Genomic DNA, 25,735 nt, shown 5'->3' on the forward strand with positions numbered 1-25,735 from the left:
ATGGGAAATTGTTCATGTTATATGAGGTAAGAAAAAAAACACAGGATGTGAAAGTATTTATACAGTATGTCATAATCATGTAAAAACCTCTAAAATTATGTATTGTGAAAAATAATGGGATAGAGCAAAAATTAATAACAACTGTCTTTGAGTTGTGGAAGTATGAATTTCCAAAAATTATGCATTTCTAATCTCTGGGTCATATCCAAAGCAAAGCCATAATCCCTCCTTCCTGATTTGTGGACTTAGCAGGAAACCTGGATTCTTTGGTTAACTCCAAGCTGGCAGTTAAAGATTTCCTTCCCCCCACTTTTTTTTTTTCAAAGGAAATAGAAGTTTATTGAATACAATGCAAGGGAGTGGCAGGTAGGACAGTAGAGAGGCTGTCTGGCCAAAGGTTTCTTTTCTTAAGAAAGAACACCAGATTTGAGAAGAGTCCCTTGCTAAGGTCCTGAACACAACAACTCTATAGTAGCTGGACAGCCTTTTTTTTTTAAGAGTGATTTTTCATTAATTTTGAGTAATTAAAATTGATGTCTATTCATTGTAGATAAAGCTGGAAAACTAGATAAGTAAAAATAAGTCACTTATAATACCAATATCATAAAAACCACAACTGAAACTTTGATATCATTTCAGTTTTAAAAATGAGTATGTAGGGCACCTGGGTTGTTCAATTGTTAAGCCTCTGCCTTTGGCTCAGGTCATAATCCCAGTGTCCTAGAATTGAGCCCCGGATTGGGCTTCCTGCTCTGCAGGAAGCCTGCTTCTTCCTCTCCCACTACCCCTGCTTGTGTTCCCTCTTTCACTGTGTCTCTCTCTGTCCAATGAAAATATTTAAAAAAATAAATAAATAAAATAAATGAGTATGTATATTTTTGTTTACACAGTATACAGCTTTATGACTTAGTCTTTTCACTTAATAGTAGATATAGAACAGTAATATGAGATCATTCAATGTATCTGTAATTTATTTAACTAGTTCCTTCATGTTGCATAGTTAGATTGTTTCCAGCTTTTCATTCTGCATAGTTACTGTTGGGGCATTTATCCTGTCTTCTTAGGATGTTATTTATAGCACTGGAATTTCTGAATGAAAGGATGTATTTAAAGATAGTGTCAAGGATGCCTGGGTGGCTCAGTAGTTTAAGCATGTGCCTTCGGCTCAGGTCATGATCCCAGGGTCCAGGAATCGAGCCCCACATCAGGAGTGTGCTTCTCCCTTCTCCCTCTGCCCTAGTTCGTGCTCCCTCTCTCTCAAATAAATAAATAAATAAATAAATAAAATCTTTAAAAAAAGATTTCAGCTCAGTATGGAGTCTGCTTGAAGATTCTCTCCCATTGCCCCACTTCTCCTACCCCCCACCCTGCACTTGCACAGTTCTCTCTCAAATAAATAAAACCTTGAAAAGAAAAGAAAAGAAAAGAAAAAGGCTTAGAGTGAGTTAGGACGTAAGGAAGGGAAGGAAGAAGGAAAAGCCTGGAAAGGAAAAAGATCTTAGATCAAAGATTGTAAAAGCCAAAAAAATTTTTTGCAGAAAACTCCTGTTTTAAATCAAACCTTATGTGGAACTCACATGTGAAACAGAAAAAAGTGAAGCAGTTCTGGTCAAACTGGGAATGGGTAACACAAAGCTATACCTGCTCAGCCTCCTCTTAGCATAGTCATCCCCATCCCCCCCAGTAGAAGCTGTCTGGGCCCCATCTTGTTATCTTATGATGAAACCTTCCCTCTGAATTTTAAAACCACTGGACAAACAAGACTAATGTATGGCATAGCAACCTATTCAAATTGCAAGTAGAATCCTGAGAAGGAACTAACATCACCTCTAAAGTACTACCTTTGCAAAATCTGCCTAGAAAGCATACAAAATTCCTAAATCTATTTCTCCAACTAGCCTTTCCTGCAAGGGCGAATATACTTAAAGCACAGCCACTCAAATGTCTTTCTGTCCTTTCAAACTTTGTCATTTTGAAGAGCACAACAGTCATCATTTTTACCACCATACTGGTTCCCTTAAGTTCCCCATTTTCTCGCCGCTTTGGAATGAGTACTGACTTTCCCTTCTCCTTTTAAGCTCTAGTCACCAACTCTTATTAATTCCTCCTTTCAGAGAAACGTAAATTCATTGTTTCCCTACTTACGTTGCCACCACTTTCATTTGCAACCTTATTACCTCAGGCCTAGATTGCTGCAAGAGTCTCCCGTCTGTACACAATTGCTAAATTAGTTTGTGTGCAATTTAAGATCAACTGGATATGGTTAGCCTTCTGACCTGATTTCTGGACTGTTCTCTGGTCTAGGCTTGTCTCTTTCCTTTGTACTATAGGATGTTCCCACTTTCCAGTGTGTCTGCTATGTTAAGAGTTAGAAAAGCTAGACATCACTCGTGGCTTTAGGAATTGTCTTGGGATTGTCTTTAGGAATGCTCTTAGCATTCTGATCTCTTTGATTCCTGGATTTGGCTGCTTTAGTTCTGATCTTATTTTGGTGCCTGGTCTGACAGTGAATTACATTTTCCTTTTGGTACTAAAATGATTATGTCATATTACTGCCTAGCAGTTTTGGTTCTTGTTTTTACTATTATTATTTAAAGATTTTATTTATTTATGTGACAGAGAGAGATCACAAGTAGGCAGAGAGGCAGACAGAGAGAGCAGGCAGAGAAGCAGACTCCCCACTGAGCAGAAAGCCCGATGTGGGGCTCGATCCCAGGACCCTGAGATCATGACCTGAGTCGAAGGCAGAGGCCCAACTCACTGAGCCACCCAGGTGACCCTGGTTCTTGTTTTTAATGTCTTGAGTTTAGCCACTGGCTTGAAAGAGGTTCTATTCAGAACAAACTCTTCAACCTGGCACTCATGACATTCCTTCAACTGTAATTTTTTTTTTTCCTAAGATTTTATTTGTTTGAGAGAGAGAGAGAGAGAGAGCATGAGCGGGGAGAAGGAGCAGAGGAAGAGTGACAAGCAGACTCCCCACAGAGCAGGAAGCCTGATGTGTGGCTCAATACTAGGACCCCAAGACCATGGCCTGAGCCAAAGGCAGATGCTTAGCCAACTGAGCCATCCAGGTGCCCCTCCCTGTATACTGTTTAAATGCAGCTTTCCACCACCACCATGTTGCACAGCTCTAAGCAGAATCATTCAGGTATGAGTCATTCTGTTAATGATTTCCCATACTACAACATCCTACAATTTATGTTTTATGTTCTTTTCCCAACCCACTGCAGCTATTCTTTCTCCACAGTTGTGGCTCCTGGATGCCCACTTGTTGTTAGGGCCCCACTCCTATTTCTAGAACCAGTCCTGGTCAGAAACATGAGGTTTAATAATTCTGGGACTCAGTAGCATCTTACTCCTATAATTAGTCCAATGTTATCACTCTGTTCTTCAGTTCTATTAAATGAGCTTCTTTCTAAGACCTGGGTCCTAGTCCTAGTACCTTGTGAGCTTTTTAAATTTTTTTTTAAGATTTTATTTATTTCACAGAGAGAGAGACAAAGTGAGAGAGGGAACACAAGCAGGGGGAGTGGGAGAGAGAGAAGCAGGCTTCCTGCAGAGCAGGGAGCTTAATGCAGGGCTGGATCCCAGGATCTTGAGATCATGACCTGAGCCGAAGGCAGACACTTAACAACTGAGCCACCCAGGTACCCTTTCTACTACCTTGTGTTCCGTTTTGCCTTGGTAACAAGCCTAGGACTTTAGTCCTATAGGGAAGCCCTCACTACTTCTTATTAAAACTCCCTCCTGCCAGTTGCTTGCTGAAATGCTTGACCATCTGTTGCCTATTGCTACATACTTGGGCTACTGTTGGCATGCTAGATTAGACCTATAGCTGGGCCTGTCATATTTACTGCCAGCTTCATCCCAGTAGAAAGGTCTAATCATATCTTGTGACCAGTTCTCAACCTTTCCCACTATGCCTAGCAATAGCTATCTCAAAATGAAAGAGTATTTAAGCTCTTTTAAAATGTGATGCTCGGTTGGGGCGCCTGGGTGGCTCAGTGGGTTAAGCCGCTGCCTTCGGCTCAGGTCATGATCTCAGGGTCCTGGGATCGAGTCCCGCATCGGGCTCTCTGCTCAGCGGGGAGCCTGCTTCCTCCTCTCTCTCTCTGCCTGCCTCTCTGCCTACTTGTGATCTCTGTCTCTGTCAAATAAATAAATTTAAAAAAAATAAAAAATAAAAAAAATAAAATAAAATGTGATGCTCGGGCGCCTGGGTGGCTCAGTGGGTTAAGCTGCTGCCTTCGGCTCAGGTCATGATCCCAGGGTTCTGGGATCGAGTCCCGCATCGGGCTCTCTGCTCAGCAGGGAGCCTGCTTCCTCCTCTCTCTCTCTCTCTGCCTGTCTCTCTGCCTACTTGTGATCTCTCTCTGTCAAATGAATAATAAAAAATCTTTAAAAAAAATAAAAAAATAAAAAAAAATAAAATGTGATGCTCCGTCGGTTAAGCATCTGCCTTTAGCTCAAGTCATGATCCCGGGGTCCTGGGATGGAGCCCCACATTGGGCTCCCTGCTCAGCGGGGAGTCTGCTTCTCTCTCTCTCCCTCTCCCTATGCCCCTCACCCCACCCCCACTCCTGTGCACGTGCGCGCTCTCTCTCTCTCTAATAAATAAACTAAACCTTAAAAAAAGGTGATGTTCTAGGGGATCCTGGCTGGCTCAGTTGGGGAGTCGAGTATGTGACTCTTGATCTTGGGGTCTTGGAGTCTGAGCCCCACATTGGGCATAGAGATTACTGTAAATAAGTAAATAGATAAAATGTGATGCTCTTATCAGAAAAGCAGTATTGAGATGTTATCTGATCATGAATATGAACTCTTTTATTATAGTAAATACTTATGTCAAGTGAATTAAAGTCACCTCGAATATAAAATCAGCAAACTTTTTTTTTTTTTTTTAAGTAAACTACTCCCAACATGGGGCTCAAATTCACAACCCTGAGATCAAGAATTATATGCTCTAACAACTGAGCCAGCCAGGCATCCCAGAAATACCAGGCTTTTAAAATATGACTTTCTAACCATCTTTACCATATTGGGTACTTTATCTCCTACTGTTGACACAAAATATATGCTGGCCCTATGATATGAGCTGCTCTGAATCATAACAAAGCAAAATACAAAAAGAATAAATAACAAAAAAGAATCATATTAAAGTGATCAAAATAATCCCTAGCAACTATGACCATAAATTATAGTACATGAAAGTAGAAATGACTGATTTATTTATTTATTTATTTATTTTAAAGATTTATTTATTTATTTGACAGACAGAAATCACAAGGAGGCAGAGAGGCAGGCAGAGAAAGAGCAGGAAGCAGGCTCCCCACTGAGCAGAGAGCCCGATGCAGGGCTCGATCCCAGGACCCTGGGATCATGACCTGAGCCGAAGGCAGAGGCTTTAACCCACTGAGCCACCCAGGCGCCCCTAAAAATGCCTGATTTAATGGATCACCTGCCCAAGTTATTTGTTCAAATGCCAAGAAGCCACTTCCGTGCCATAAGAGTGTTTCCATATTTTCTTTTGCTTTCCTTACTCTAGAGAGAAATCTCAGGCGTACTTACTCACATTATCAATTTATCACCTCATTAAATTCTGCAGCCCCAAATCTATAAAGCATAGTTGGAATTACAACTGCAAAAAAGCAATGAAGAAACCTTATTTTGTTCTTGTAAAACTTTATTTCAGTTTAGATAAACAAAAAGTAAATGTTATTTATGTCATTAAGGGATAGGTGGGAATATCATCATCCTTCTTAGCTGTGAGCTGGCAAACTCCAAATGAGAGATGTAATCTAGGTAAAAAGACCCTTATTATTCCAGAGTATATTTGCCTCCCAAAGAGATCATGAAAATTAGTCAAAAAGATTAGAAAAAGATTTACATGGAGTCATATCAGAAAAGGAGAGGAAGTGATGCCTAATGCTTTGAGAAATTCTGCTTCCATTTAATAGTCAGAAGAATTAAACCTTAAAGATCAAGAACAGGTGGTTTATACCATACGTATTGGAAACAATGATACGTACTTTCGTCAGTTTCATATGATTATTAGGATTCAAGACGTTATTTATAATCTAGATGTAGGCCCGAACAGTTATTAGTCAGTGCCAAAAATTGGAAAATTTTGTTTAGAGGAAACATAATGTTTAGAGGAAACGTAAATATATGATTATTTAGGTCTTGTCTTAATTTACATTTAAGAAGTCCAATTTTAATGTCTGCCAAAAAGAAAGGACATGGTAACAATTTTACACCTGAAGAAGATTCCAAACAGAATGTCCCCATTAACAGCAGCAACCAAGAAATCTAATTGTCTACAGTTTTTATTTCTGATCAAGTATTAGTTTCAGTTTTTATGGAGACTGCCTTCTGTTAACAAAGGTAACAGAGCCTGTCAGATCAACTGTATCACTGATTTCTAAGCTCTCCTCCTACTGTATTTTCTTTCCTTTTAAACTAAGATGTACCTAGAAATAACAAGACAACTCAGCATAGCTGTAGTGGCCTTCAGTAATTCTGCTTTACTAATTAGTTGATCTTATTCCAGTGAAGGCTAGTATCAAATCTATTCAAAAGTCTTTGATTTTACAATTACTTATAATAGAAGAATACTGCATCATATACAGAACTCTTGATCAATAATCTTCTACTTACATCTCATAACCAGTTATCATTCTAAACAAACTATTTACACATGTAAAATATGCAATATTCTTTAAAATAAATATACAATATATAGTTTCTACATTCTCAGACAAGCTTAAAAATGAGGTAATTAAAACTTAAATGATTAAACCTTTGCCATTCTGGAAATGGCTTAGGGAAATGATGGCAAACTTGTTTTGTTTTTTGTTTTTGTTTGTTGTTGTTGTTTTTCTTTAGGTCTTTTCATCTTTTCTTTGAGTGCTTTTGAGTACCTCTTTTTCTAAGCTGAAAAATTATGTAAAAAGTCCTTAAGCTTTGTTGGATAGTCTGTCATTACCCCAGTTGCTCCCAAATCAAAAGCTCGTTTGTATTCTTGTTCTTCATTCAAAACCCAAATATACACCTGAAAATCAGAAGCATGAGAAGTATGAGATGAAAGGTTAAAAGTAGAAAATTATGTTTTAATAGCCTTTATACACTACAATCTCAGCATACTTGGAAACAACATTTTAAGCCTGTAATTTTAAGAAATCATTGAACCGTTTAAATATTTTTTTACTTTACTCCTTAAATAAACACTGTCCCACCCTCTGGCTTCAGTTACTCTCACCTATACACACGTGGACTCCAGTTACTAAAATGCCAGTGCTTTCTTGTTAAGTTGAAGGCAGAGCTTAAGGTCTTCATAGGTGAACCAGTAAAGCAGCAGCATCAGAGCTGGAACCAAATCAAGTTCCTGCCCTTGACACTATTGTTAAACTGGTGAGCTATACTGTTTCCAAAATGCGTCATTCCAGAGACTTACCTGAATGCCTCTGGCAGTGAGGTGGTCAAACAAGGCTTTTCTCATTAGTAAGCTAGAAAAGAAAAGCAGAACAGATTTAGATACTCTTACCTCTTAGTCCTCAGTCCTAATTTAGTCCATTTAGAGTTTATCCCAGTGCTTTAGCGGCAGTAAAGCAACCGCCTCAAGTCATAACTGCGGTGGATATTTATGTTCTAACTGCTGAATCTCCTTTCACTGCTGGCTGCTTGCTGGTGGACCACCAGAACCTCCCTTCTATTCCTTCTGTAACTAGATCCTCAGGAGACGCAATCTGATCGAACCCGCTCCGTAGACAAGAGGCTTCCTCGCTTTCCCTGTTGACACTGTTAACAAGTGAGGAAGAGCTGAGAAGTCTGTTTCTAACTTTCCAAGTTAAAACAAGGCCATGAACTTGGGCCAGGTTCTATAATATAGTTCATTTACATAATGGATTAGTGTTTCCTGGGTTATCTTAGAAACCTCATGTCCATTAATTACACTATAAATAGGAAAACTGCACTTTTTAAAAGTGCTAAATAATTGACTTAAAAGTGAATTCTTAGACTATAAATCACTTGAGCAGGATGGGAGCGAACTATATTGGCAAGTTAAACATATTGTTTCTATTCTGTTTATGTCTGTTAAAATGATGAAATAACAGAGACTTAAAATCATATGCACTTAATACCAATTAAAAATGCAACCCTGAAAACCAGAAATTGAATCAGTAATAAAGCAAAAAAGAATAAACCTCGTGGCACAGAGAAAAGATAAAAGATAGTTTTCCAACTCTGCAAGAGGAGCTAAGTAATTTAAAAGTTGTGATTTAGGACTATTATTTAAGCAAAATATAAAAAATAAAATAAAATAAAGCAAAATATAGCACAGCAACATCATGGTATTTACCTAAAACTAAACACAACGTGTCTGAGAAGGGAAAGTATTTTCTTTAAAGTTGATCTCTACCCTAAAGGTGGGGCTTCCTGTCTGCTGTTAAGTCTTCGTGCAGCGGATTTTTCATAGGAATATGCCACTAGTCAGTATATACTTTTACATACACTTGTACGGTTATACACACTTCTTTCCACCATGTCTTTGACTGTGGGTTAGTAAAGAGAGCAAATGCCATGCCTCCTCTTCTACTAACTAGCTAGAGAATCCTAACTTAATCATCTGCCTTTGGTTGCCCCTGAAGCTGGAGGAGATGATCTCTCAAGATTCCTCTTAAGGTTTTGTGACTCGTAATTAGAGTAGTTCTAAATGATTCATATACATCCACCCATGGAGTACATGCTCATCGTGTCCTTGTTACAAACCCCATGTAGAAAGCTTGCTCTAAATTACAAACACGGTATTTAACAGATACAGCTAAAACAATAACTCGTAGATCAAGAAACTAAAATTCTTACATATCGGAAAGCCAGATGAGAAACTTTTGACTTCTGGACATTGTGTGTGGTTCTTTTAGCCTGAGGCAAAATAAAATTTGAATCATAAATTAGAAACACAGAAAGATACTAGTGTGATAAAATAAAATGAGTTCAAAAACAAACAGTTGCCTTGCATTTAGTATGTGCTCAAAAAATATTTGTGAAAAAAAGTAAATTAAAACCCACTTGGGTTCTCTGTTTCTATTGATTTTGAGATAACTTTTTGCTACCACTACTAAAAGGTTAAAAACATAATGAAAGTTCTCTTTCTAGACCCTGGGTGCCTGGGGCTCATGTCTCTTCTCTTTTTTGGTGAAGCTTCTTTCTCTCACTTTGTCTGATCTAACTTAGTAATAGAAGATTTAGTACATTTGCTGCTGAAGTGAGCACTGGTATTTAGTAAACTTAAACAAACAACCAAACTTTACTACAAATTAAAAGACATATGGGGCAAAAATGTGACTAAAAAACCTTAGAAGCATGTTTTTCTTCTCCTTTCAATAACTGAAGACATGGGCCATGTTCTTTTTTTCTGTTCCAGGTTTTTTTTAATTCCAGTTAGTTAACATACAGTATAATATTAGTTTCAGGTGTACAATATAGTGATTCAGCAACTCCATACATCACTCAGTGATCATCACAATAGGTGCACTCCTTAATCCCCATCACCTGTTTAACCCATCCCCACCACCCACCTCCCTTCTGGTAACTATCTAGTTAAGAGTCTGTTTCTTGGTTTGCCTCTCTTTTTCTTTTGCTCATTTTTTTGTTTTTGGAATTCCACATAGAAGTGAAATCATATAGTATTTATCTTTCTTGACTTAACTTTGCTTAGCATAATACTCTCTAGCTCCATCCATGTCATTGCATATATCAAGGTTTCATTTGTTTTGTTTTGTTTTAAAGATTTTATTTATTTATTTGACACAGAGATCACAAGTAGGCAGAAAGGCAGGCAGAGAGAGAGGAGGAAGCAGGTTCCTGGCCGAGCAGAGCGCCTGATGTGGGGCTCGATCCCAGGATGCTGGGATCATGACCTGAGCTGAAGGCAGAGGCTTTAACCCACTGAGCCACCCAGGTGCCCCGGTTTCATTTGTTTTTATGGCTCAGTAATATTCCATAGTGTATGTACATATACCATATCTTCTTTATTCACTCATCTATTGATGAACACTTGGGCTGTTTTAAATAACTTGACCATTGTAAATAATATGTTATAAACATCGAGGTGCCCATATCCCTTTGAATTAGTATTTTTATATTCTTTGGGTAAATACCTAGTAGTATGATTGCTGGATTGTAGGATGGTTCTATTTTTACCTTTTTGAGGAACCTCATTACTGTTTTCTGCAGTGGCTGCACCAGTTTTCATTCCCTCCAACAGTGCATGAGGATTCACCCATTTCTCCACATCCTTGCCAACACGTGTTGTTTCTTGAGTTATGGTTTTTTTGTTTGTTTTTTTTTTAGATTTTATTAACTTATTTGAGAGAGAGAGAGAATACAAGCAGGCAGAGCAGTAGGCAGAAGGAGAGGGGAAGCAGGCTCCCAACAGAGCAGGGAGATCAATGTGGGGCTCAATCCCAGGACTCTGGAATCATGACCTGAGCTGAAGGCAGCTGCTTAATCATCTGAGCCACCCAGGCACCCTCTTGAGTTTTTTTTTTTTTTTTGCCATTGTGTCTTCTGCCCATTTTAAATTAGATTATTCATTTGGGGGGTACTGTGTTTTATAAGAACTTATATATTTTGGATACTAACCCTTTAACAGATCTGTCCTTTCCCAAATACCTTCTTTCATTCTGTGGGTTCCTTTTAGTTTCATTAGATTGTTTCCTTTTCTGTGCAGAAGTTTTTTATTTTGATGTAATCTCAATATTTTATTGTCGATTTTGTTTCCCTTGTTTCAGGAGATGTATGTAGAAAAAAGATACTGCTTGTGTTCTCTTCTAGGATTTTTATGGTTTCAGGTCTCCCATTTAGGTCTTTAATCCATTTTTAATTTATTCTTTCTGTATGGTGTAAGAAAGTGGTCTAGTTTCATTCTTTTCCATGTTGCTGTCCAGTTTTCCCAACACCATTTGTTGAAGAGACCTTCTTTTTCCCATTGGATATTTTTTCCTGCTTTGTCAAAGATTATTGACCATATAATGGTGGGTTCATTTCTGGATTTTCTTTTTTTTTTTTTTAAGGTTTTATTTATTTATTTGACAGACAGAGATCACAAGGAGGCAGAGAGGCAGGCAGAGAGAGACAGAGAAGCAGGCTCTCTGCTGAGCAGAGAGCCGGGTGCGGGACTCGATCCCAGGACCCCAGGATAATGACCTGAGCCAAAGGCAGAGGCTTTACCCCACTGAGCCTCCCAGGCGCCCCATTTCTGGATTCTCTATTCCATTCTATTAATCTGTGTGTCTGTCTTTGTGCCGGTATTACACTGTTTTGATAACTACAGCTTTGCAATATAACTTGAAGTGCAGAATTGTGATGCCTCCAGTTGTGTTTTTCTTTTTCAAGGTTGCTTTGGCTATTTTGGGTCTTTTGTGGTTCCATACAAATTTTAGGACTGTTTGTTCAGCTCTGTGAAATATGCTGTTGGTATTTTGATAGAGATGGCATTAAATGTGTAGATTGCTTTGGGCAGTATAGACATTTTCACAGTATTTGTTCTTCCAATCCATGACCATGGAATCTCTTTCCATTTCTTTGTGTCATTTTTAATTTCTTTCACCAGTGTTTTATGGTTTTCAGAGTACAATTCTTTCACCTCTTTGGTTAGATTTATTCCAAGTATCTGAGTGTTTTTGGTACAACTGTAAATGGGAGTGATTCCTTAATTTCTCTTTCTGCTTCGTTATTGGTTTATAGAAATGCAACAGATTTCTATAGGTTGACTTCATATCTTCCAACTTTGCTGAATTTATCAGTTTTTTGGTGGAGTCTTTTTGGTTTTCTATATGCAGTATCATATGCAGATAGTTAACGTTTTATTTCTTCCTTGCCTCTTTGGATGACTTTTATTTCCTTTTGTTGTCTGATTGCTGTGGCTAGGACTTCCAGTACCATGTTGAATAAAATTAGTAAGAGTAGATATCCCTGTCTTGTTCCTGACTACAGAGGAAAAGCTCTTAGTTTTTCCGCATTTAGGATGATATTAGCTATGAGTTTTTCATATATGGCTTTTATTTTAATGTTCAGGGTTTTTATAATGTGTGGATGTTGTACTTTGTCTTTTCCCTATGCTTTTTTTGCATCTATTGAAATGATCATATGGTTCTTATCCTTTCTTTTATTAATGTGATGTAGCATGATTGTTTGATTTGTAAATATTGAACCTAGGACCTGTTCTTTTAAATTATCTTTTCTATACTTGACCTTTGGACTTATGCTGAGTTTCGTCAGTTTCCTCAGATTCCTGGAGCAGCACAACTACCTGTGTCATTAATGTTGGATTGTACCAGAGCAAATCTCTGGTTAGCCTCTCTCTACACTGAAAACTTTTAAGTTTAACAGCATACGGCGATTTCCATTCCCCCTGGATCTTCACTTCTTGCTTCCTTTCTAATGCCTCTTGTCCGTACTCTTGGAATAATTCTGAGTCTCCACACTTAAATTCCTTTATTTCCCCTTTCTCTCTGAATTCAGTTTTTATTAGAAGCTCTCTAAATAAAATCCTCTTTTTCCTAACTGTACCCCAGATTGAAAATACTGGTTGCGACTTCTGGAATCTCAGGGATTTAGTGTATCAAACACTACCTCATTAAAGAAATTATTATGTTGTCTTAGGAAGTACCCACCTTCATCTATTAAAAAAAAAAGTTAATACACACACAATATTCTACCTTGTCTTAATCGATGATTACTTTTTAGAGAAAAGATTAATCTATGAAGTTTGTTCATTTGTCTGTAATTAAGTAATACCTGCTCCTAAAAGAAACACATGGGAGGTAATCTAGAGAGGACAACAGTTCATGCCAAGCCATAGGAAGCTTAAGTATTTCAGGAGTAAATGATCAGGAATCATTTTAATCCAGCAAATGAAAATGGTTTCTTTGTAGGCAAGAAGTGATTTCTGTTTTGTCTGAGAAATAGCTACAAAGGCTGCCCATAAATATAATTGGGAATAGATAAAATAAACATGCTCATCACGAAGAAACTCAATTGGAAAACAAGCATGAAACATAAATGCTGAATACAAGGGTACCGACCAAATTGTTTTTCTTACCAATATTTCCTAATGACTGCTGCACTAATGTTCAGCTTGATCTTTTAAAGTTCTGTTTGGGGATGAAAAAAGTTTCCATGCAGGTGAGATCACATTTAATGTAATTTTTTTTTTTTTTAAAGTAATCTCTAGGCCCAAACGTGGAGCCTGAACTCACAACCCTGAGATCAAGAGTTCCATGCTCTTAGCCAGCCAGGTGCCCCACAAATTTGGAGTTTAATGGAATTTCAGCTGCATATTGTGACTGAGGTATAAATAAGTTAGGGCAGTTGGAGGGCAACTGCAATTACGTGTTAGAATAAAAGAAGTATTAAGCTTCAACAGTTAAGGTCAATTCTTTGTACCTGACTTCTGAGTACACAGGCACAGAAAGTTGTTACCTGAAATGGGTCCAGATGAAATACTTACACTACTATATTATTCATTTTAGAAAAATGTGTCTTAATTATATCAAAAAGCATTATTAATACAGGTCAGTTAAACCAACATGTAAATAACTACAGAAATCTATTTTTTTTTAAGATTGTATTTTTAAACCCCCATGTGGGGCTCAAACTTATAACCCTGAGATCAAGAGTCACATGCTCTACTGACTGAGCCAGCCAGGCGCCCCTATAGCCACCTATTCTTTATCATTTACATTGATATTAGTGAGCCTTGATCTTAGTCCCCCTATAATGATAACTGAGGAAAACAGAGTAACCACTTACTTCAGTATGATAGAAGGCATTGGGATTTCAAAAAACTGTTCTCGAATGGGCACAAAGGGCAAGAGGCCAGTGAAGAAAAGGCCAAGAATGAGCAGAACACGTTGTAGACTGAAGAGGATAGGAATATCTGAATTCTAAAAGACACAAGCAATATTATGTTATTTTACAACTGCTCAAATAAAGAGGATGATTTCATATCTTCAAAATTTCCAAGACTGTATTGGACATTTGTTAAAAGTACTCCCTGAATTATCAACATCCATCTCCAAACCCACCACACTTAAAAATGGCTAGTCCCTGCCAAACGGATCAGGATCTGTCATGGAGCCCTATACTGTTAATTGATGATACTTGAGTTTCTGTATTCCCTATTCTCTGCTTGCTACACCACTTCTGTCTGTTGGTGATAGTGCTTATCATTAGAGAACCAAATGGAATAAGATAAAGAAATGAATAAATGAGGGGTGCCTGGGTGGCTCAGTGGGTTGAGCCTCTGCCTTCAGCTCAGGTCATGATCTCAGGGTCCTGGGATCGAGCCCCGCATCAGGCTCTCTGCTCGGCAGGGAGCCTGCTTCCTCCCCCTTCTCTCCCTCTGCCTGCTTCTCTGCCTACTTGTGATCTCTGTCTGTCAAATAAATAAATAAAATCTTGGGAAAAAAAAAAGAAATGAATAAATAAAATATTCAGTAACCTTACTCCCATTTAAAAAAATATTAAAGATCGATATTTTTTCATATATATCCATATAGAGATATATAGGTGTTCTTATCTATAGATATAGTTATATATTAGTTAAGCAGGATATGATATTGATACATCTATAGATAAAATATAAACACTGTTGCAAATCTGTCATCTTTCAACTATATTATGCATCAAATATAAATAGGATTTTGTAAGCTAGTCCAAGAATCTAGCCATCATTTTAGATTTCTGTTGCAAAATGTGTTCAAGGTCCCAAAACCCTTAGAATGCAAGCCATATATATATATATATATATATATATATATATATTCTCTTCATCTTGTAAAACTGAAATTCTGTGCTCAGTAAATTGCCCCTCATATCCCCGTCTCCCTAGCCCCTCCTATATTTGTCTTTAAAACAAACAGAAATTATGGTAAAGCTGATTTTTCTTTTTTTTTTAATATTTTATTTATTTATTTGAGAAAGAGCATGAGAGAGAGATCCTGAGCAGGAGGGAGGGGCAGAAGGAGAAGCAGCCTCCCTGCTGAGCAGGGAGCTCACGGTGGCACTCCATTCCAGGACCTGAGAGCATGACCTGAGCTAAAGGCAGACATTCAACAGCCTGAGCCACCCATGAGCCCTACAGTTGATTTTTTTCTATACAAAAGTAATATATTGAAAAAGTCATGCAGAAAAGTAATTTATTTTGAATATTAACTCTAAATTACCCCCTTCTTTATTTATAAAAAAAAATTAAAAAAGAGAGTAAGTAAGTTTGAGGATTTCTTCTGCACCTATGTTCACATGCTGCTTTGTAACATTTTAGGCTAATTTATATACAGGTGTTTCAGCTGTAACACAATGTACAAGTCCCTGAAAAACCTGACTTCTGCAAATTCATGCACTAAGAATAACAGAGCTTATGGGAAAAACTGGCTTGGGCCAACCCTCAAAACTTAAACAGCTTTGGACCCAGAGAACTAAAAACAGTAACCGGTACTTCTGGAAAGCCATGCCAGGCTGCCCGGGGTGGGAGAGGGTGGGGTTTGGTATGCTGACCCACCACTGACATAACAGCCGGGGCCACTCCATATCTTCTAAAGTAGAACATCTGGGAATCTTGCCATTGACAACTTGGATGGACTTGGTATTATACTAATGAAATAAGGCAGACAGAGAAAGACAAATGCCATAGTGATTTCCCTTATGTGTGGAATCTAAAAAGCAAAACAAACAAAAAGCAGAGACTGACCCATAAATACAGAAAACAAACTGACGGTTGCCAGATGGGAGGGGAGAGGGAGAGTGGGTGAAGGGGAGTGAGAGACACAGGCTTCCAGGTATGGAATGAATAGGTCATGGGGGTAAAAAGGGACAGCATAGGGAATGCAGTCAATGGTATCGTAATACTGTTATATGATGACTGGTGCTAGCTACACTTGTGAGTACAGCATAAATATAGATTCAATTATACTTGAATAAATAGAATTTATGAAATGGCACCCAGGCATTTGTATTTTTTTGAGACTTTTCAGGTGATTCCAACACACAGCCAAGGTTAAGAACTACTCCATTGAGTAAGAGTGAATTAAAAGTCATTACGTGGGACTAAGGGCCCCATGTTTTCCCCTCCCCACTGTGTGCCCCATTTTTCTTTTTATACATTTTTAAAAAATTTAAATTCAATTAGCCAAGTTATCTTTGTATTTTTAGTTTCTAGCATTTGGGAATTAAAGAGCTAATGTAGAATTCTTATAAATCATACTTTTAGAATTATAAAAGATGCATGAGTTAATTATATGACATGTTCATTATATGAATAACAAATATGATTGAGACATTTTTTACTGCGATGTTCAAAAATTACTGCTGGAACTTTGGGGAGTTTTTAAATTCTAAAATGACAAAAAGCCAGAGTCTTGAAGAAAAATATGTGAATCAAGGGGAAAGTTCTCTGATTCTGGGTCAAAAGTGGACTTTTTATTTTGAAACACGAGAGTCACAAAAACTTGTAAAAACAGGGCGCCTGGGTGGCTCAGCAGGTTAAAGCCTCTGCCTTCAGCCCAGGTCATGATCCCAGGGTTCTGGGATCGAGCCCCACATCGGGCTCTCTGCTCAGGGCAGAGCCTGCTTCTCTCTCTCTCTCTCTCTGCCTGCCTCTCTGCCTACCTGTGTTCTCTATCAAATAAATAAATAAAATCTTTAAAAAAAAACAAACAAACTTGTAAAAACAGAGTCCTATGAACCCTTAACCTAAGGTTCTCCAAATGGTAACATTTGCTGTAACTGTCATACATCAAAACCAGGACTTGACACTGGTTTATCGCTGGGGTTTTTTGTTGCTGTTTCCCCCTTTCTTTTTTTCTTTTCTTTAACTCCCTCCTGGCCCAGCGTATCACTGTTAATTAGACTATAGACCTTACTCAGTTTCACTTTTAAAAATCTGCATTCATTTGTGCATGTGTTTGGGTTAAGGCAGTTGTTTTTTTTTTTTTAAGATTTTATTTATTTATTTGAAAGAGAGCGAGAGAGGGATCACAAGGGACAGGGAGAGGGAGAAGCAGACTCCCTACTGAGTGGGTAGCCTGATGCAGGTCTCAATCCTGGGAACCCAAGATCATGACCTGAGCCAACGGCAAATGCTTAACCAACTGAGCCACCCAGACACCCTGGTTTAGTGCAGTTTTAACAGTGTATCAATTTCTTTAACCACCACCACAAACAAGATACAGAACAGTTCCATCACACACAAGAACTCCCTCCTACACCTTTTGGTATTTGCCTTCACTCTCTACCCGACCCCCAGTCTCTATCCCCTGGCAGCCACTTATCCGCTCTTCAATGTGTACAGTTTTGAGAATGTTACATAAATGGAATCATATAGTATGTAACCTTTTTGTTTTTCGGTTTTTCTTTAAGTTTTTTTTTTCTTTTTAAAAGAATTCCAGTTAGTTAACATACAGTGTTATATTAGTTTCAGGTGTATAATATAGAGATTCCAGAGTGCCTGGGTAGTTCAGTCTTTAAGCATCTGCCTTCTGCTCAGGTCATGAACCCAGGGTCCTGGGATGGAGTCCTGCATCAGGCTCCCTGTTCAGTGGGAAGCCTACTTCTCCCTCTCCCACTCCCCTTGCTTGTGTTACTTCTCTCGCTATGTCTCTGTCAAATAAATAAATAAAATCTTTAAATCATCATCATCATCATCATACAGAGATTGCAGTATGTAATCTTTTGAGGTTTATTTTTTTTCACCAAGCAAAATGTCTTTGAGTCTTAGGACAGCCCAAGTTGTTACAGGTATCAATAGCTCATTTCCTTTCATGACTGAATAGTATTGTATCATGTGGATATGTCAGTTTGTTCAGTCATCCACCTGTTGAAGGGCATTTTGGTTGGTTTCCAGTATTTTGCTCTAATAAACAAAGCTGCTATTAACATTCATATACAGGTTTTTATGTGCATACGTTTTCATTTTTCTGAGGTATATGCCCAAGAGTGAGACTGCTGGTTAATATGGGAAGTGTATGTTTAGTCTGGTAAGAAACCACCCAATGAATGAAGAGAGTGGCTGTACTATTTTACATTCTCACGAGCAAGCTGGAGAGATGCGGCTTCTCCTCATCTTCTCCTGCATTTGCTGTTATCACTATCTTTTATTTTTTAAAAACATTTGAGTTACGTAAAGCAACCAGCAGGCGACAAGACCTCCAGTACAGTCACTTTTAATGACACGTGAAAATACCATTAGACAACAATTACTTAGGGAAAAGTATTAGCGCTAATTCTTAGCAATCTGAAACCATTCATCCCAATGACCACTGTTTTCTTCTTTTATACACAAGCAACCTTGGAATCTCAGAGAGCCTGTGGCACATACATAAAAATTACCTGCTTTAATGAGGGTTTTAACTGTACTTTAATTATAATGGTGCCAATTCTGGATCTGTATTTTTGCCTTCTTTGCTAGGAAGGAAGGCCTTCCCAAAAGAAATCTTTGTATTTTGAATTGCTGTTTGTGTCACAGTATTTCTTCTGCCCTATCACCACTAGTACTTGTATTCTGAGAGTCTTTCATGCTTAAGGTTTTTTTACATTTTGAATTTCATATTCTCCTAGCTATATTTGCTATAGTATATAAGCCATACTTATAATACGTATAGTATATAGCTAAACTTGCTTAGAGAGGCTTAGCATACCATGTCAAAATATATCAAATTGGAGCACCTGGGTGGCTCAGTTGTTTAAGCCTCTGCCTTCGGCTCAGGTCATGATCTCGGGGTCCTGTGATCGAGCCCCGCATCAGGCTCTCTGCTCATCAGGGAGACTGCCTCCCCCTCTCTTCTCTCTGCCTGCCTCTCTGCCTACTTGTGATCTCTCTCTCTCTGTCAAGTAAATGGATAAAATCTTAAAAAAAAAATAGAAAAGAAAAATGAATAGAAAATTATCAGAAACTAGAATAAAAATTCATTTTAAAAATATATCGGGATGCCTGGGTGGCTCAAATGGTTAAGTGTCTGCCTTCAGCTCGGGTCATGGTCCCAGGGTCCTAGAATCGAGTCCCGCATCGGGCTCCCTGCTCAGCGGAGTCTGCTTCTCCCTCTCCCTCTGCCTCTCCCCCTGCTTGTATGCTCTCTCTGTCTCAAATGAATAACTAAAATATCTTTAAAAAAAATTTTTTAAGTATATCAAATTAACTTTTTATAGATATATTTTCTTCAAACAGAAAAATTTCAGTGGGTAGATGGCCCTACTTTTATATACCACCTGATAACTATGATCCTGGCTTCATTTGATTAGTTCTGATTGGGAGGTAGGGAACAGAGAAGCTTGAACTCTAGAGTCGAAGGACTAAAATCTTTTCCTCAATTTAAAATTACACAAAAATTTCTATAACCTAACAAAAAACAGACATTAAAAAACAGGAATAATATTTTGTTTCATAATGTACATAATAAAATGTTGGCAAACGATTAATATTAGCATGTGAAAATAAGAATTCTGTAAGCCAGCCCCAAGTACTTGATTTCTTTTCTTTTTATTTATTTTCTTTAGAGATTTTATTTGACAGAGAGATAACAAGCGGAGGGAGTAGCAGGCAGGGGGAGAAAGAAAAGCAGGCTCCCCTCAGAATGGGGGGAGCCCAATGTGGGACTTGGACCCTGGGATCATGACCTGAGCTGAAGACAGTTGCTAAACCAACTGAGCTCCCCAGGCACCCCCAAGAACATGATTTCTATTAAACCCATTACCTCTGGGCGCCTAGGTGGCTCAGTGGGTTATGCCTCTGCCTTCAGCTCAGGTGATGATCTCAGGGTCCTGGGATCGAGCCCCGCATCGGGCTCTCTGCTCAGCAGGGAGCCTGCTTCCCCCCTCTCTCTCTGCCTGCCTCTCTGCCCAGTTGTGATCTCTCTCTCTGTCAAATAAGTAAAATCTTAAAAAAAAAAAAATCCATTACCTCTATTACTAAACTTCTGGTTAGGTGCTTCCACCCAGTACCATCTGTCTTTATATCAAGGCTTTGAAATAAGATACTTTTAAAAATTATTACTGTGGTGACATTTATAGATATACAACAACAGCAAGAAAGATCATTCTGTATCATTTTGGAAGCTTACCTCTCTGTAGCACTTTTCTACGATTTCATAACTGGCATTACCCCACACCGTTATGTGTTCTCGTCTGTATTGCTTCACCAACTCTGAAACCTGCATGTGAAAAATGCAAAAGTTTATGCATATGCCTACTGGCAAATCCGCTTATGTTACTTCACTTAAAAAATGGATTACAACTGACTATCTGCCAGTGAATAATATCAACTTTGGGAAGAACCGATATGTGAATTCAGATTATTTTATAAAATATAAGCAATTACATACATCTTACCATTCTGTGATTTATCTAATAGAATGCAACTATTTAGTCATTTGATATAAACTAACTGCAAAGGAAGCAAATAAATTTGAAGAAGTTAATTATACCCATGCCAGAACAACTGGTTCACAGGAGCTCAGCTTTATCCATGACTGGGACAGGACAGCTTGCTCTGAAAATAGGCCTTCCAACAGTAAAGTGATATTTTCTCCCAGGGCATTATTTAAAACAATATGGATCCCTAGAGTATCACATTTCCTTGAACGTTATCAGTTTATGAAGTCACTTACTGTAGCCTTACTTAGTTTGTGAAATCCGATAGAACACAGCCAGAAGAGGGACTGGCTCACATACCTTTTTTATCAGCACATTGTTGTTGACCTTGATATCGATGTTAATGGGAGTGTTAGGAAAAGCCTCAAAAACTTCCTTCAGTAATGGAATTCGGTTATCTTTTCCTTCACATTGGCATGCTGAGAAAGCAAGATTTGTAAAAGTATTTTTAAAAGATAACATTCATTTTTTTGAGGATTGGGAGAAAAAAAGATAAAGTACTGTTTTCACAATAGGATATATTTATATAGGACATGTACAAAAGGATGAAAAGTAAGAAGAGGAAAATCATCGAAAATTCAACAACTTAGACATAACCATTGTGATCATTTAGTATACTTTCTCTAGTATTTTTTTCCAATGCATAATTTAATACAGTTACAGTGTAGCTATAGATCTTAACCTGATCTTTTTACAAAAGTAAAAAATAAATAATGCATATTAATACACTTAGAATTTAGAATTATGATTTAAAGTTTTTTTTCATTAAACTTTTTGAGATTCATTTGGAGTTATAAGAAAAATACAGAGATTTATGCACCTTTTACCCAGATTCCCTGATAACCTCTTGTAAAACTATAGTACAATATCATAACCATGACATTGATATTTTTATAATCCACCAATCTTATTCTATAATTATTTTAAATGGTTTTAAAATGCTCCATTATGCGACAATTTAATTATTTTAATTTAACCATTCCCCCAGAAAGGTAACAGAGTTTGCCATTCCAAAATATGCCACTTTGGCATAAGGATTATTTTTAACTAAAGACAACTGAGATGAAGCAGATACAAAAGAAGCCCTCTGCCCTTTCACATTTGCTGAGAAACAGGACTTAAATTTGTACAGAACATAAATCACCAACTTTAGGCCCTTATCAGCACCACAGAACGCTGCATAACAAACTATTGACTAACCTTTATCTTCCATTATTCACCCATATACTTAACCTTCCCACGATTTGCTACCCTAAAAACTCAAAATCCTTATTTGTCTTGTCAATTCTCTGAAAATGTATTGGATATTTTTGTTAAGATGCTAGGAGCACCTGGGTGGCTCAGCGGGTTAAGCGGTTAACTGTTTGCTTTCGGCTCAGGTCATGATCCCAGTGTCCTGGGATAGAGCCCTGCCTCAGGCTCCCTGCTAAGCACCCCACTCCCCCTGCTTGCGCTCTCTCCTCTCTCAATCTCTCTCTCTGTCAGTTAAATAAATAAAATCTTAAAAAAAAAATAGATGCTATATAAACTCAAGTTCTAGCCAGCCTTTGAGTTACTCATCCCTGAGTTTCTGCCATGGTAAGTATATTAATAAATTTGTTTGTTTTTGTCTTGTTAATCTCTTTTGTTACAAATCCTTCTAGAGGGTAGGAGAGAAAAAAGGTCCCCTACATTCTACTAGTGGATACTGAGGTTGTTTGGGAAGTTGTACTATAATACCACCATTGAAAATTTTCAGAGATTGAGAATATGTATGTTAGGACAAGGGAAAAACATGCTAATTTAAGAATGTGTTAAAGAATTGTATCAGTGTAGCTATTCAAAGAAAACGGAGTCAAAAAAAATTAGAAGAGGATTTTTAAACACTTTTTTATCTTTCCTGACAGTTATTTTCTTTGTTCTTTCCCTAATCTCTTTTGCCTTGAATCATTTACATAATATATATGCATGCTATATAAGTATCATAAAATTTGTCCTTCCATCCAAAACTTCGATCGCACTTCTATACGAATAACAAAATGGTAACAGATCCTTTATTTCATCTTCATTGTACAAAGTGTACCAATGAAGTAAATTAAATCCATGTCAAAAAATTATTTTTAATAAAGGCTCATATGAAAAAGGAGCATGTAAATGAGGAAAAAAAGGAAAAATGGATTACTGTTTTGTCTGTTCTATATTCCATTCCTATTGCCTTTTTACTACTCTTTGTAATTCAGATGGGCTCTGGATCACTTGACCAAACACTCCATCATTTGGCTCTGTCTCCTCGGCCCCAAAGAGAACACATGGACCTTAAGCATAACACTGTGAACGTGAGAAGAGGTCTTCCGAAATCCTCAGCTGAATGCATCATGTACTTTTGATGTTGGCAGAGTCTATCTTTATGTGTAGAAGGTGTGCCTGAGAACAAAGCTAACATAAATGAAACCAGACCAAGAAACCGAGATACAGACTAATTACTGCTTAAGCAACTGAAGGCGTATGTTCAATGTCTGAAGGTATAGAACCTCTAAGCTTTTTAGTTAGGAGAACCAAATTCTTTTTTTTTTTTTAAACATATTCTTTTAAAAATTTCTTTTGAACTATCTTGATGTGGATTTCTAGCACTTATAATAACCGAGTTTAGAGTTTAGAGTTTAGAGTTTACCAAACTGAATGGTAAAAATTCTGTTAATATATAAAAATTTAGCTTGTATTTACCTACCCAGCACCCCTTCTTCCCTTGGAAAACTGCATCTCCTTTATTCCATGTTGTTTTGATTGGGTTCTCAAAAACAGGACCCACACCCCCTTTATTCTCATGGGCAAGAGTATGACCTAGGTCTGGTTTATCATAATAGCCTATTTCTTTGTCCACAGTGACTATCTCAAGGATGAACACATGAGCCATGCCAGGCCAATCAGTGTCTTTCTCTAGAACTTTCCCCTGAAGCTCAAAGGGAGGATTGCTTTTTTTGTTGTTGTTTTTTAAAGATTTTATTTATTTATTTGATAGACAGAGATCACAAGTAGGCAGAGAAGCAGGCAGAGAGAGAGGAGGAAGCAGGCTCCCTGCTGAGCAGAGAGCTGGATGCAGGGCTTGATCTCAGGACACTGGGATCATGACCTGAGCCGAAGGCAGAGGCTTTTTTTTTTTTTTTTAATATTTTATTTATTTATTTGACAGAGACAGATCACAAGTAGGCAGAGAGGCAGGCAGAGAGAGAGAGGAGGAAGCAGGCTCCCTGCTGAGCAGAGAGCCCGATGCGGGACTCGATCCCAGGACCCTGAGATCATGACCTGAGCCGAAGGCAGAGGCTTTAACCCACTGAGCCACCCAGGTGCCCCGAAGGCAGAGGCTTTAACCCACTGAGCCACCCAGGTGCCCCGAAGGCAGAGGCTTTAACCCACTGAGCCACCCAGGCACCCCGAGGATTGATTTTTACCATTGGGTCAATGTGTGGGCAGGATATGAATGAATTGTCAGTGATTATGTTCCCTGCCACAAGGACAAAATCCATCTACACTGGAAGAAGGTAAGACCCAAGATAAGCAGAACCACAGAATGACTCGACAAGTCCCCTTTGTGCCCTTGGATTCAATAATGTTTAACATCAAATCCACCACTATTATAGACAGTTAATGATAAAATAAATCTCTGTGGTTTCTTTTTTCCCTTAAGCTGGTGTAAACTCATTTCTGTTACGATCTAAAAGGTCTGCACTGTTTCAGATGGTAGCCATTAGCCACATAGGGCTACTTAGATTAAAATTAAATAAAACTAAAAATTCAGTCCCTGAGGTGGACTAGCCACATTTTAAGTGCTCAACAGTCACATGTGATTATTGGCTACTGTAACTGACAGTGCAAATACAGAACATTTCTACCACCACACTCCATTTAAACAGTGCTATTTTAGTTAAATCAAAATTTTGTTAGCTTGTTAAGTGTGGAAAAATTAGTTTGGCAGTCGAAAGAATTGCCATGGGTGATAGCTATTCACAACCAGGTTAAGATGTTTGCAAGGATCAACTTAGAAAAAAGTCAAACAGATAAAACTAACTTTGGAACATTATACGAGAAGAAGAATGTTGCATCTAATAGTGGGAGAAACAAGGAAATTAAAGTTATGTTAATAACTCAGAAAAAAAAAAAAAAGCCCATTCTAAAAGTGATGTTAAGATATTTACAATAGATGCCTCAGCCAGCAAGAGTGTAGAAAATGAGCCGGGGAAAGGTTTGTCTCCAGTATAGTTCTGGGCAGAAGAGAACCACCTAGGAAATACTATAGAGAGAGAGGAAAACAAGAGTGATAGTGCCATAAGATGTGCTGGGTGATGGAATGAGTGAAATGGCCTCTAAAAACATGCTGGAACTTGAAAACTGACCAACTCTAGATTACCCAAATTATGTATCTTTCATGAAAAAAAGGCTATTTTCAAGTAAGCAGGATAGGTAATAACAAACCCTTTGGTTAACACCTTTTTATATTCTTTCTTTATATTTGTTTTTTAATGTAGCCTGTGGCACATCAAAGCACCTTAAAAAAAATTACTTCTTCAGTAAAATTATGAACCACAAAGAAAGCAAGAGGCCTAAAATCTGTATTCCTCTGAGAGTTGGTAGTCTCTCTCTCTCTCTCTACAGTACTTAAAAGTAAGCAACAGTTCGTTCTGAGCAGGGGAATAAGACCAAACAAACAAAAAAGGAGGAGGGACAACTATCTGCCTGAGTCAAGTTTTTATAATACAGTATCTTAGCCTATTTCAAATGCAGTAAACTTCACATTTGAGGCAGAGTCTTAAGTTAATTGTGATTAACTGAATGCAATATGAACAAAAAATTAATTCTTTTTATAGGTGTCTAAAGCTTGAGAGTACATGGCAGTGCTATTAATGAGGCATATAAAGAGACTCTTTAGGGGAGCCTGGCTGGTTCAGACAGTAGAGTATGTGACTCTTGATCTCAGGGTCATGAGTTCAAGCCCCATGTTGGGCAAGGATCCTACTTAATTAAAAAAAAAAGAGAGAGAGAGAGAAAGACTCTTTGGAAGGAGAAGCAGTGTGGTACAGCTGAACACTGGCCTGGTTAGAAGGAGACCTAATTTCAAGTCCTAGCTCTGTCATTTATTTGCTGTATGACCTTAATCAAGTTAATTTACATCTTTAGTTCTCAGTTTCCTTATCTAAAACAGGAAGAAATAGAATTATATGGTCTCAAAGGTCATTGCATATTCATAAATTTTATGACTTTATAACAAAAGGTATATAAATAAAAACTTTAAAAAAGGAAGTATAAAATCTGAAAAAAAAATTAGAATAAA

At 37.8% G+C, this 25,735-nt stretch overlaps 1 protein-coding gene and 1 long non-coding RNA gene across 3 annotated transcripts in view; one reads left to right on the forward strand and one right to left on the reverse strand.

Annotated features, from left to right (window-relative positions):
* Nucleotides 1-25,735, forward strand: part of LOC116578551 — an 88,304-nt gene that overhangs the window by 41,032 nt on the left and 21,537 nt on the right. The window lies entirely within an intron of this gene.
* Nucleotides 5,669-25,735, reverse strand: part of GDPD1 (glycerophosphodiester phosphodiesterase domain containing 1) — a 55,984-nt gene continuing 35,917 nt past the window's right edge. The window contains exons 5-10 of the mRNA XM_032323043.1: nt 20,731-20,849; nt 20,121-20,210; nt 13,819-13,952; nt 8,866-8,925; nt 7,457-7,508; nt 5,669-7,054 (exon numbers count right to left, since the gene is read on the reverse strand). Coding sequence (XP_032178934.1) covers nt 6,932-7,054; nt 7,457-7,508; nt 8,866-8,925; nt 13,819-13,952; nt 20,121-20,210; nt 20,731-20,849 — 578 coding nt within the window. The 3' untranslated portion in view covers nt 5,669-6,931. The remainder of the gene's footprint in view (nt 7,055-7,456; nt 7,509-8,865; nt 8,926-13,818; nt 13,953-20,120; nt 20,211-20,730; nt 20,850-25,735) is intronic.

This window comes from Mustela erminea, chromosome 18 (genome assembly GCF_009829155.1).
Source record: "Mustela erminea isolate mMusErm1 chromosome 18, mMusErm1.Pri, whole genome shotgun sequence".
In the NCBI taxonomy this organism is placed as follows: domain Eukaryota; kingdom Metazoa; phylum Chordata; class Mammalia; order Carnivora; family Mustelidae; genus Mustela; species Mustela erminea.